This window comes from Stegostoma tigrinum, chromosome 2 (assembly GCF_030684315.1).
Source record: "Stegostoma tigrinum isolate sSteTig4 chromosome 2, sSteTig4.hap1, whole genome shotgun sequence".
Lineage (NCBI taxonomy): Eukaryota > Metazoa > Chordata > Chondrichthyes > Orectolobiformes > Stegostomatidae > Stegostoma > Stegostoma tigrinum.
The window spans coordinates 52,453,319-52,466,183 of record NC_081355.1 but is presented as its reverse complement, the minus strand read 5'-3'; the positions used below and the strand labels follow the sequence as shown (position 1 = coordinate 52,466,183).

At 41.6% G+C, this 12,865-nt stretch overlaps 1 protein-coding gene across 1 annotated transcript in view; it reads right to left on the bottom strand.

Moving 5' to 3' along the window:
* Positions 1 to 8,340, bottom strand: part of ice1 (KIAA0947-like (H. sapiens)) — a 68,305-nt gene extending 59,965 nt beyond the window's left edge. Inside the window, exon 1 of the mRNA XM_048552023.2 lies at positions 8,174 to 8,340. Within this exon, the coding sequence (XP_048407980.1) occupies positions 8,174 to 8,272 (99 nt within the window). The 5' untranslated portion in view covers positions 8,273 to 8,340. The remainder of the gene's footprint in view (positions 1 to 8,173) is intronic.
* Positions 8,341 to 12,865: the final 4,525 nt, after the last annotated feature.

The window sequence follows — 12,865 nt, the reverse complement described above, 5'->3', positions numbered from 1 at the left end:
CAATAAAATATACATTAAGGGAGGAGGGCAACATCAGAAAAACTGGGCACAAATTTAACAGGCACTTCAGTACTGAGAAAATGCTGAACAGACAGAGTTATTGTGATTTGAGAAATATATTAAGCTAGAGCTGTCAATCTTTCAAGTAGACTAGAGTAACTTATATACATATCCATCAGAGTCCAGCTTACTTTATCCTTCCTGATACTACAAATCCGTGAATTTACTCTTGATTATTTTTTCACTTCTCATTTGTTTTTAAGCTTCAGTTATTATGACTAAACTCAATACAGGTGCTATAACTAAAAGAGCACCTGTGCAAACAAACCTGAATAATTTTTGTAATTAACTTATAAAGCAATGCTTAAATTTAGTACGAAGGCTATACAAAACTGCACCAGTTTAAAGCCTCTCCAAGTCAGCCAGTCCACCATTACAAGTAACTAACCCAATGCAACAATCCATAACATTATAAAATACAGGGAAAGTACAGGTGTGTCAAGGGCGTGCTTGCTAAAATTATATGATTCAATGAAACTCCTTTAAGCGTGACATTTCTAAAGTAGTTGCTGTTGTACTGGCAGCAAACTCATGTACAGCAAGGTTCCACGGAGATGAAAGACATGACCAGATTATCTGTGTTCTCACTGGCGACATCAGTTTACGGACAACATCAGTTAGGAAACTTGGAAGAATTCTCTGGCTATTTGTCGAAATTGTGCCAAATGATTTTTCATGTCCACCCAAGACAACAAGTGGGGACTTGGTTTAACACTACACCTTCAACAGTACAGTGATCCCTCAGCACTAGAGTGGAATGTACATGCTGATAAAGGTGGGAAAGAGACATGAGAGTTGTACAGCACAGAAATAGACCCTTTGATCCAACTTGTCTGTGCCACCCAGACATTCCAATTCTGATCTAGTCCCATTTGCCAGCATTCGGTCCATATCCCTCTAATCCTTCCTGTTTATTGGCCCATCTGGATGCCTTTTAAATGTTGCAACTGTACCTGTCTCCACCACTTCCCCTGGCAGTTGTTCCATACACACACCAGCCTTTGGATTAAAAAGTTGCCCCTTAGGTCCTTTTTAAATCTTTCCCCTCTCACTTTAATCCATGCCCACTGGTTTTGGACACTGCCACCCTAGGAAAAGACCTTGGCTATTCACCTTATCCACTCCCCTCATGATTTTATAAACTTCTATGAGGTGAACCCTCAGCCTCGGATGCTCCAGGAAAAATGCCCCATCTTATTCAGCATCTCCTACTAAATCTTTTCTGCGCTCTTTCAAGTTTAACAGCATCCTTCCTATAGAAGGGTGATCAGGATTGTAAGCAACATTCTAAAAGTGGCCCCACAAATGTTCTGTACAGCCACAAAATGGCATGCCAACTCCTACACTCAATGTTCTGACTAATGAAGGCAAGTGTGCCAAACGCCCTCTTCACTATCCTGTCTACCTGCAACTCTACTTTCAAGAAACTATGAATCTGCTCCCTGAGGTCTCTTTGCTCGGCAACCCTTGCCAGGGCCCCTATTAACTGTTTGAGACCCGGCCTGATTCGCCTTACCAAAATGCAAATCTCACATTTATCCAAAACTTCATCTGCCATTCCTCAGTCCATTGGCCCATCTGATCAAGGTCCCAAAATACTCTGAGATAATCCTCTTCTCTGCCCATTACACCATTAACATTAGTGTCATCTGCAAACTTACTAAACATACCTCCCAAGTTCACATCCAAATCATTTATATAAATGACAAAAAGCTGTGGACCCAGCACTGATCCTTGTGGCACAGCACTGGTCACAGGCCTCCAGTCCAAAAGCAACCCTCCACCACCACCCTGTCTTCTACTTCAAGCCAATTTTGTATTCAATGGCTAGCTCCCCCTGGATCCCATGTGCTCTGATCACAGGAACCACAAACCCCTGACTCAGGTAAGTTACATCGCAATGCACATTGGTTGTTCTTGACTGGGGATGGCTGAGCATTAAAATGCTGATATTTCCAAGATTTACTTGCATGAAAACTTTGCATTTCAATAATTTGCAAGAAACAACATAAATTAAAACTTTCACCAACAGGCAGTGTAACAACTAGAATGAACCACAAAACAGAATCTTCAATCTCCCTTTGAGAAAACCAATGAATACAGTAATTCTAAGTACTTTATGCAAATTATTTCTCCTTGAATACTATATAAATCCAATGGAATAAATGATTTCCTGTCCCACGCTTAACTGAGAAAATATTGTTTGAAACAGAAATGTTGAAAACCCAACACCAACCAGGGAGATGTGTAGTCGTTGTTATGGTTCAATGACACTGCAGTCAGATTACCTCCTGGCTACTAAAACTACCTACTGTGAATTATGTTTAAAAGTTGTACATCCAACTATTTTGTCTCTTACTTTTTTCTATCATCTTTGAACGTTTTTGTTAACCTTCCCAAGGCTGGTTCACCATCACTACTCTTACTCTTGCCCTCACCTGTTCTTTATATTTTCTAATCAAGCTGCTCAGAGTTATTAGATGTCACAGCAAGTGAGACATGAACCCAGATCTCCTGGTCTGGAGGTAGGGATACTAGCAGTGCACCCTCTGATCTTACCTTAGCCTTGTGTTGGTTCTTCAACTAATCTGCTCCTGGCTGCTGTTGCTGCACTTGAGTCCAGTGCTCTATCTTGTGGCAGAGATTGGTTGGTGCACATAATTCTGGCGAGCTGATATCTGCTCTGATCAAAGTTTGCCACTAGATGGAGCTTGGTCAATCTAAAAGTACAGTGCTGTAGACAAATTAACACAGTGTGGATCTGGAGGAACACAGCAAATCAGGCAGCATCAGAGGTGCAGGAAAGCTGACGTTTCGGGTCGGGATCAGAGATAATGGGAACTGCAGATGCCGGTGAATCCAAGATAACAAAGTGTGGGGCTGGATGAACACAGCAGGCCAAGCTGCATCTTAGGAGCACAAAAGCTGACATTTTGGGTCGGGACCCTTCTTCAGAAATGGGGGAGTGGGAAGGGAGCTCTTAAATAAAGACAGAGAGGATGGGTGGGGTTGGGGAAGGTAGATGGGATGGTGGTAGGTGAGTGCAGGTCGGCAGTGGTGGGGATTGGTCAGTGAGGTGGGAGAGAAGACAAACGTATTGTGTCCTACAGTGTCACAATGACGCCACCCAGAAACTGGAGGCGCAGCACCTCATGTTCCGCCTTGGCAGCCGATAACCCAGTGGTTTCAATGTGGACTTTACCAGTTTCAAAATCTCCCCACCCCATGACCAACCCGCCCTCTTATCCCCACCTCCTTGACATGTCCGTCTTCTCCCTGACCTATCCGCCCTTCCCACCTCACTGACCAATCCCCCCCACTGCCCACCTACACTCACCTATCACCATCCCATCTACCTTCTCCAGCCCCACCCATCCTCTCTCTACTTATTTCAGAGCTCCCTTCCCTCTCTCCCTATTCTGAAGAAGGGTCCTAAACCAAAACATCAGCTTTCCTGCTCCTCTGATGCTGCCTGAATTGCTGTTTTTCTCCAGCTCCACACTGTGTTATTTCTGACTGCAGCATTGGTAGTTCTTACTATCTGAGTGCTGTAGATGAGTAATTCTTTTGAACTATGACAACTTACTGCACTGTATAGATAAATGTATTTAATTTTGCACAATTCAATACTTCAGCTAGGATTGTACAATACTACACATTTTTGGCACAGCACTTCAAAGTCATTGACCAGGCAAGAAAGATCTAAAGTAACCTAACCGGACGTTAATACAGGTTCCTGTGGGAACCTATGATTCACAAAGTTGAGATTTTCACAAACACAATCACAACTTTAACTGAAGGTGTGCTATACTACCCGAGATCAGATGCTCATTAGAAAGCAGACTGTGACTAATCAAGATGTTGCTATACAGAATGCACTGGAAAGTTATCACAAACTTTGTGTTTAAATTTTTAAAAAAGGTAACTTTCGTTTTGACAATACCATGGAGAACTCACCAACAAACAGGTTACCAATTAAAACTGAAAATGTACTATGTCTGGACAAGTTCCTTTTGCTTGCAGAGTTCCAAGAACTGGAATGAATACATTAAGTTTCTAATAAATATCAATAAGCAATTGCAAGCTTGACTGATCATCCTAAATTGGTTATTAGCCTGGTTCTTGGCACATGCAGGATTGTTCATTTCATGCTGTACAATCACAGAATCAAATTTAATGGGTGGACACTATGTTCTGAAGTTTGCAAACACAGGCTGATTGCGTCTGATCAGAACTTTACCAACTATGAACAACTGAAGGGATAAGCTATTCAATATGATTCACCAGTCATTGGGATGTATTTTATTTATCTGGAATCACACTGGTGCTGAAATTCATGTACCATATTACTAAGTTGTGTGGTGGTTAAAAGAAAAGTGCTAAGTTTACTTCAAGTTACCATAACAGAATAAGGTGTCCCATAAATTTCAGCAATTGGTGAAGCTAGCCAATAAAGGTATTTTCCAAACAACCTGTTCAAAGAGGTTATTACACGCCTCTGGAACTAGTGGGGAAGCTAGCCTTTATACACTGCTACTATGCAGTAATAACAAAATGCCTTTATCAATCCAAAAAGATATTTCAGCTAGCAAATTAATCATGCAGTATATAAATTTCGGTGGCAGTACAATATCAAGCATGTAAGTCATACATCCCAATGACTGGTTGGTCACATCAAACAGCATCTCTCTTTGGGATTCTCTGCATGGCACAAGATGTTAACAGCATCGCAAAACATTCAAGGGGCCCACGCCAGGAGAAAAAAACAAACATAATAACGTTCGTCACAGAAAAATACTAGGAAATCTAACAGGGCCCTGATGGGTTACACATTAGAATATTAAAGGGAGCAGCGACAAAGATAGTGGATAAAATGGCAGTAATCTTCCAAGAATTCTTAGATTCAGGGAAAGTCCCAAAGGATTGGAAAGCTGCCAATACAACACCTCTATTCAATAAAGGAAAGACAAAAATATCAAACAACAATAGGCCAGTGAACTTAATATGCCGTTGGGAAAATGTTACAGTCTATTATAAAGAAAGTAATAGCAGAGCATTTAAAAATACGTCATAAAATCAAGGAAAGACAAACAAGTACTATTTTAGCATGGATAGAGGATTGGCTAATTAATAAATGCCAGTTACCTGGGATAAAGAGAGCGTTTTCAGAATGGCAACCTGAAACTAGTAGAGTACCACAGGGATTGGAGTTAGGATGTAATTATTTACAACATATATTAATGACTTAGTTGAAGGAAGTGAATGCACTGTTGCCAAGTTTGCGGATGACTCAAAATATGTGCAACGTCCAGAAGTGAGGATAACACAGACTGCAGAGGGATTATGGACAGATGAAGAGAATTGTCAAAAACGTGGTAGATGTAACATTAGATGGGAAAATGGAGGTTATGCAAGTTGCCGAGAAGAATAGAACAGCTAAACAGTTTTAAAACGGGGAAAGCAGCAGAAAATTGCAGCACAGACAAATCTGGGGCCCCATGCATAAATCACAAAAACCTCGCAGCGAAGTTCATTCAATAAGGGAAGACAAATGGACCTTTTGCCTTCTTTTCGAAGGGAATGGGGGTAAAAATAGGAAGTCTTGTTACAACCATAAGGAATAGGTCAGGCCACACCAGGAATACAGTGAATAGTTTGGTTCCCTATCTAGGCAAAACTACACTGGCATTGATGGTGATTTAGACATGGTTTACTAGCTAGATCCTGTGTTTGAAGGGACCTTCCTACCAGGAACAGTGGAGTAGGTTGGGCTTGTACTCATTTAAGTTTAGAGCAATGACAGGAGCCTTCATTGAAACATGTAGAGGTTCTTAGGGGACTTGTTAGGCAGATGTGGAGGGGTTGTTTCACTTTGTGGGAAAGTCTGTGACCAGAAAGCATAACCTCAGAGCAAGTGGTCACTCTTTTAAGACAGAGGGGAGAATGATTTGTTTCTCCCAGACAGCAGTCAACCTACACAATTCTTTACTGCAGAAAGCTGTAGGGGCTGGGTAGTTACGCATACTCAAGAATGAGACAGACATTTTAAATCAGCAAGGGACTCAAGGGTTTCAGTGATCAAGCGGGAAAGTGAATTTGTGGATTATCAGATCAGCCATGATCTTAGAGAATGGCAGAGCAGACCTAACATGCTGAATGGACTATTTCTGCTCCTACAACTCACTATCTTAAGACAGTTCCAGTCTTTTATCATTCTCATTGTCACTGAGTAAAAACCTGGAACTCCAATCTTCAAAACACTGTTGGTATACCTCTGCCGTGAGGAATGCAGTGATTCAAGGAAGCAGCCAATACTACCTTTAAAAAAACAGGGAACGTTTATAAATTTATATATGGGTGTGATCTATTCTAGTAATGATCACACCCATATATAAATTTATAAACAAACTCTGGTGCAAATATGATGCACTCCTTCCAAAATCTTCCTTAAAACATCTTTAAAATGTTCTCCTTAAGGCGTGGTAACCAGAACTGCTCACAATGCCACGGGTCTGGTTTATCAGGGCTTTGTAGGGCTGAAGTATGACTTCTGTCCCTTTTCCTATGAGATATAATGATCACTGTTTTCAATTTAAGATAAATTTTATTTGTTTTAGTTTTGCACTAATCAACGCAATGTTAACTTCCCTAAAAAGCAAAGCACATAGAATTTCAGGCATAAATTATTCAGGGATTCCAGTTATTTCTAACATGAGACACAATCTAAAAAAATTTCATAGAAGTTGAATTTTAAGTTAAACATGATCAATACTTTTCAAAGATAAACAGTCACAAGAGGATATTAAGATACAGCTCTAGAAGCTAATAATTAGTTTCACATACTTCCTTGTTTTTAAGAGAGTCAAGTTAAACACTTTACCCTTGGGTACATTGACTACCAGGAAATACACACAATAATATAAATGCCATATTTTGAATTATATGGCTTGTAGATCTAAAAACATGGAATATAAAAATGACAATTTTTTTAAAAAAAATCCAGTGCAAAGGATGCACAAAGTATAGAAACCAAAACAATGCAGCATACAGAAAAATGTAATTGTCTGTACTATTATCTTCTTCCCTTTGAATCATAATTTTATACAGTAAATTAATCAGTATACTGTAAAGCTCTATGACAATGCAATACCATTTAATGTTAAATTGTTCTTTATTGCGATCTATATTTTATCATTGCGTCAGAATCTAAAACTCAACTCCGACACTAGGAACCCGAACACAAAGAAAGATAACACTTCCATGCTTCACTTTTGAATGAGATGGTTAAACTGAACTTCAGTGCCTCTCTGAGGTGATTATGGAAGATCATACAACATAATTCAAAACCAAGCACTATGTGCTCTCAGGTGCCTGGGTCAACACTTTATGGTTCAATGGTCATCACAAAAATTGATGATCTGGCCATGACTATATTTCTTTTTATGACCTCGCAGTGCACTAATTGCATATCACTTTCCCTTCATGACTGCACTGCAATGGCTTCAATGATGGTAAAGCATTTCGAGACATCAAGAAAAAGAACACAGACATCCAAATCTTGATACACCACACAATATCACCTGCACTTGTCTTCTGAATTTCACAGCTCAAGTTTACACAAAAATGCAGTCTTCTTGTTTATAATCCAATGGTTGCAATTACAAGCCACCATTCTACTGTATTGCAAGTCTCGCTGAGAATGTCACTCCCTATCTGCATTATAATCCAATGCTTTATGATAATCTATTTCCTCAAATTCTGATCAAATAACATATTAATCGACAACAGCATTGCAATGAGTTATCATTATAATATGTGCTCTTCCTATTTCATCCCTTTGTTCTCCATGTTATAATTCGCTGCTCTATTGTAATTTGGCGGTCTATATATCACATTACTCCTATTTCAATCAACTGGTCCACTTTTAATCTAATAAACTTTATTTTCCCCAGCATCATAATCGAGTCATCTCAATAAGCATTGCTTTATTTCAATGCATCAATCCCGACGCCGATACACCGCCCTCTTGCTCGCTATTATTTGTTGTTCTCTGGTTCCATCCATTGCTCCAATGTTATCGATTCGGTATCACGTACATTGCCCGCATGTTTACCTGCTGCAAGGTGTCACAGTTCACACAGGAAGCTGAGCCCGCGGTCACAGCATCGGCCGCCACCTCAGCCGCCTGTGAACGGGACTCTCCGGGCATCATGTTCCCAGGGAGCGGCTACACTCGGCGCTGAGTCTCACTCCCCACTCGGGCCCCACAACGACGCCATACCCGAGTCGCACAACCGATGACGCGAGGCTACGCGACACGGCCAGGCCGGCCCCAGGGCAGGAGGCCGCCGAAATTACAAGCGACTTTCAACAATCACACAACCGGATAGTATCCAGCCACCCCATACCGTCAGAGAAGGCAGGACAGTTCACCCACCTGGCCGTCATTCAGATAGAAAACAAAGGCGGGAATAAGGGTATATCAAATATGGCAGCTGCTTAGACAGCTTCAAGCATTTGGTCAGGACCCCATTCCTGAATATGAGTTTAATTTCTCCAAATCCGAGTTACTCCAGTTTCAGGATAAGAATTACTCCAGATCAGAGTTGCTTCAAATCAGACTTATGCTAGTTTCAGGATCAGAGTTATTCCAAATCAGAGTTACTCCAGTTTCAGGATCAGAATTACTCCAGATCAGAGTTACTACAGTTTCAGAATTACTGCAATTTCAGGATCAGAATTACTCCAGTTCTGAATTACTCCAAATCAGAGTTACTCCCGTTTTAGGAACAGGATTACTCCAGTTTCAGGATCAGAATTACGCCAGATCAGAATTACTCCAGATCAGAGTTACTTCAATTTCACGATCAGAATTACTCCAGATCAGAGGTACTCGAGTTTCAGGATCTGAATTACTCCTGTTCTGAATTACTCCAAATCAGAGTTATTCCAGTTTCAGGATGAGAATTTCTCCAAATCAGAGTTACTCCAGTTTCAGGATAGGAATTTCTCCAGATCAAAATTACCCCAAAATCAGCATTATTTCAGAATCAGTCAAGATCTGAATTACTCCAGTGTTAGAATTTCTCCAGGATCAGAATTCAATTAATCTATTCAGAATTACTCCAAGATCAAAATACTCCAACCACAATCAAAATTTCTCCAGGGCCAAAATCAAAATTAAGTCACTCCAGATCAGAAACACTTAAGGATCCAAGTTACATCAGACCAGAATCACTTGAGGATCATGTTTGCTGCAGGATCATAATCATTTCTAGATCAGAATTAGTGAACCAGATGGGTTTTCATGGTGGTCAAAAGTTTACTCATTCCCAATACTGATCCTTGATTTTCATTTTGGATATACTCAATTAACTAATTTAAATTGCCGCGGCAATTTGTAATTTGAACTTGCCTGCAGAACATTGGGGTTGACTTGATGTCACTGCTGCCCCACAGTGCCAGGGACCTAGGTTCACATCCAGCTTTAGGTGACTCCCTGAGCAGAATTTGCATATTCTTCTGTGTCTGCATGGGGTTCAGCCCAATGCTGTGGTTTCCTCCCTCTGTCCAAAAGTCTGCAGGTTTGTGGATTGGTCATTGCTAAATTACCCTGTAGCTACACTGGATTAGCCATGGTAAATACAGGGTTATGGGGAAGGGGTGGGTTTGTGTGGGATGCTGTTCAGAGGGTCAGTGCAGACTTGAAGGGCTGATTGGCCTCTATCTGCGCTGTAAAGATTCTCAGCTTCTGGCTTACTAGTCCAGCAATATTATTCCTATGGGTGGAATCCTGTGTTTGAGATTGAATGTATGGGCAGGCCGGAAAGTGGGAAATATTTCTGCACAGGGATGGATTTGGTTTGCATGTCAATTACACTCTTCTAAGCTCACTGCATGCACTGCATGTATCTACCATGTTAACTTTAGTGTTTATTTAGCCATGCCTATGTCTCTTAATGCTTCTGCAGGAGAACAACATGCATAATAAAAGAACTTGCGCCGACCTGGGTGTGGGGACAGGAGTGACACCTGAAATTTTAACCCTCTTGGAAGATAAGGCTGCTGAGTTGTCAGGAGAGGAAGGAAATGCACATTTGCTGAATTGGAGATTGGATATCTGGAGTTATCTGATAAAAGTCCCAATCTGCTTCTCCCAACTGCACATTTTTATTAACTCATTCACAGAGTGTGGCGTCACTGGCTGGGCCAGCATTTATTTCCCATCTTGAATTGTCCAGAGGGCAGTTAAGAATCAATCACTTTAAGACCATAAGACCATAAGACATAGGAGTGGAAGTAAGGCCATTTGGCCGATCAAGTCCACTCCGCCATTTAGATCATGGCTGGTGGGCATTTCAACACCACTTCCCTGCACTCTACCCGTAGCCCTTGATTCCTTCTGAGATCAAGAATTTGTCGATCTCTGCCTTGAAGGCATCCAACGTGCCGGCCTCCACTGCACTCTGCGGCAATGAATTCCACAAGCCCACCATTCTCTGGCTGAAGAAATGTCGTCTCACTTCAGCTTTAAATCTACCCTCTCTAATTTTAAGGCTGTGCCCGCGGGTCCTAGTCTCCCCGCCTAGTGGAAACAACTTCCTAGCGTCCACCCCTTCTAAATCATACATTATCTTGTAAGGTAAGGTTTAAAGGGATATGGGCCAAATGTAGACAAATGGGACAAGTTCAGTTTGGGAAATGTGTTCATCTTAGATCAGGTGGACTGAAGTGTCTGTTTCTGTGCCATATGACTTTGACACCACCCCAGAGCTCTGAAGGAAATAGTGGAGTATTGGTAGTGATCTTTCAGGAATCACTGGAGTCGGAAGCTGGTGTGTGGGAGTGTGGGTGTGCATCCAGAAGACTGGAAAATGGCTAATGTAACACCCCTGTTTAAAAAGGGAGAGAGGCAAAGACAGGAAACTGCAAACTGGTTAGCCTGAACTTCGTTGTTAATTAGATATGAGAGTCCATTATTAAGGACGAAATTGCGGAGAATCAGGCTGAGTCAGCATGGCTTTGTCAAGTGGAGGACATGCCTGACAAATCTGTTCGAATTCTTTGAGGAGGTACTGAGCAAGTTAGACAAAAGAGAGCCAAAGGATACGGTCTGTTTGGATTTCCAAAGAACTTTTGATGAGGCTCCACATTGGAGGCTGTAAATATGAGTCCATAGTGTTAGTTGCAAGGTATTGGCGTAGATAGAAGATTGGCTGACCAGCTGAAGGTAGAGAATGGGGATAAAGGATCTTTTTCAGGATGGCAGCCGGTGATTGGTAGAGTTCTGCAGGGATCAATGTTGGGACCATAACGTTATATATTAACGATCTGGATGAAGAAACTGAGGATATTGTTGCTAAGTTTGCTGATGACACAAAGAAGGACAGGTTCTTTTGAGGAAGTGGGGAAGGTGCTGATGGACTTAGATAGATTAAAAGAATGGATAAAGAAGTAACAGATGGAATACAATGTGGAACGTGTGAGGTTATGCACTTTGGTAGGAAAAATGGAAGTGTAGATTATTTTCTAAATGGGGATAAAGCTTCAGAAATCTGAAGCACAAAGGGACTTAGGAGTCCTGGTTCAGGATTCTCTGAAGGTTAATATGCAGGCTCAGTTGTCAGGTGAGAAGGCAAATAATTTTAAGAGGACTACAAAACATCAGTAGATATACTGCTGAGGCTGTATAAGGCTCTGACCAGACAGTATTGGGAATACTTTTTTTCAGTTTTGGGCCCTGTACCTAAGAAAGGGTGTGCTGGCATTGGTAGGGGTCCAGAAGAGTTTTCCATGAATGATCCCTGTTGAAGGACTTGACATATGGGGAACAGTTAAGAACTCTGAGTCTGTCTTTGATGGAGTTTAGAAGGATGGTGTGGTGTGGGTGGGAGCATTGGGGCAGAGTGGGGTGGATAGGAAGTGGGGTGTTTGGGATTTCATTGAAACTGATCAAATACGGAGAGGCCTTGATAGAGTGGATGTGGATAAGATGTTTCCACTACTTGGAGAGAATTGGACCTGAGGACGTAGCCTCAGAGTTATGGGATGACCCTTTAGAACTGAGATGAGGAGAAATCTCTTCAGCCAGATGGTTGGTAACCTATAGAACTCATTGCAACAGAAGGTTGTGGAGGCCAAGTAATTGCGTGCAGTTATGACAGAGATAGGTAGGCCCTTGAATGGTAAGGGGATCACAGATTATGGGGAGAAGGCAGGAGAATGGATTTGAGAAACATATCAGCCATGTTCCAAAGGTGGAGCAGACTTGATGGGCTGAATGGCCTAATTTTGCTTCTATATCATGCCTTTATAGTCTAAGCACAGGAGCACATTGCTGTGTTGGATGCGAGATTGATCGGACAAAGTGCAGGTTTCTCTATCCGTTAATAAAGTAGTACTATGAGTGTTTAGGCCATTGGGGAGTTCCAGTTTGCCCCCAATAATTCGATGAATGTAAATATCAGCGCAAGGAAGCCTGGGTGATCATGACATACTTCATACAGACTCCACCATCTTTGTCCAGTCAGCTACACTACACGGGAAAGGCTGAGAGAAGCTGACACATTTTCTGATGCGCTAGAGACCATTGATAGACTGGAGAAAATGATTGAGGAGTCTGTCCATTGTCTCACTAATATAATTATTCTGGCATATGAACATATTAGCGTCACCATGGAAAGGATGATGGTTGCCCTGGAGACCCAGTTCCTGTAGCTATTGGACTCTGATCTGCATTCCATCACCTTAGCTATGAATGCTTAAAATCCAAGAAAAGGTGCTGGGGGGTTGTGGGGGGGTTGTG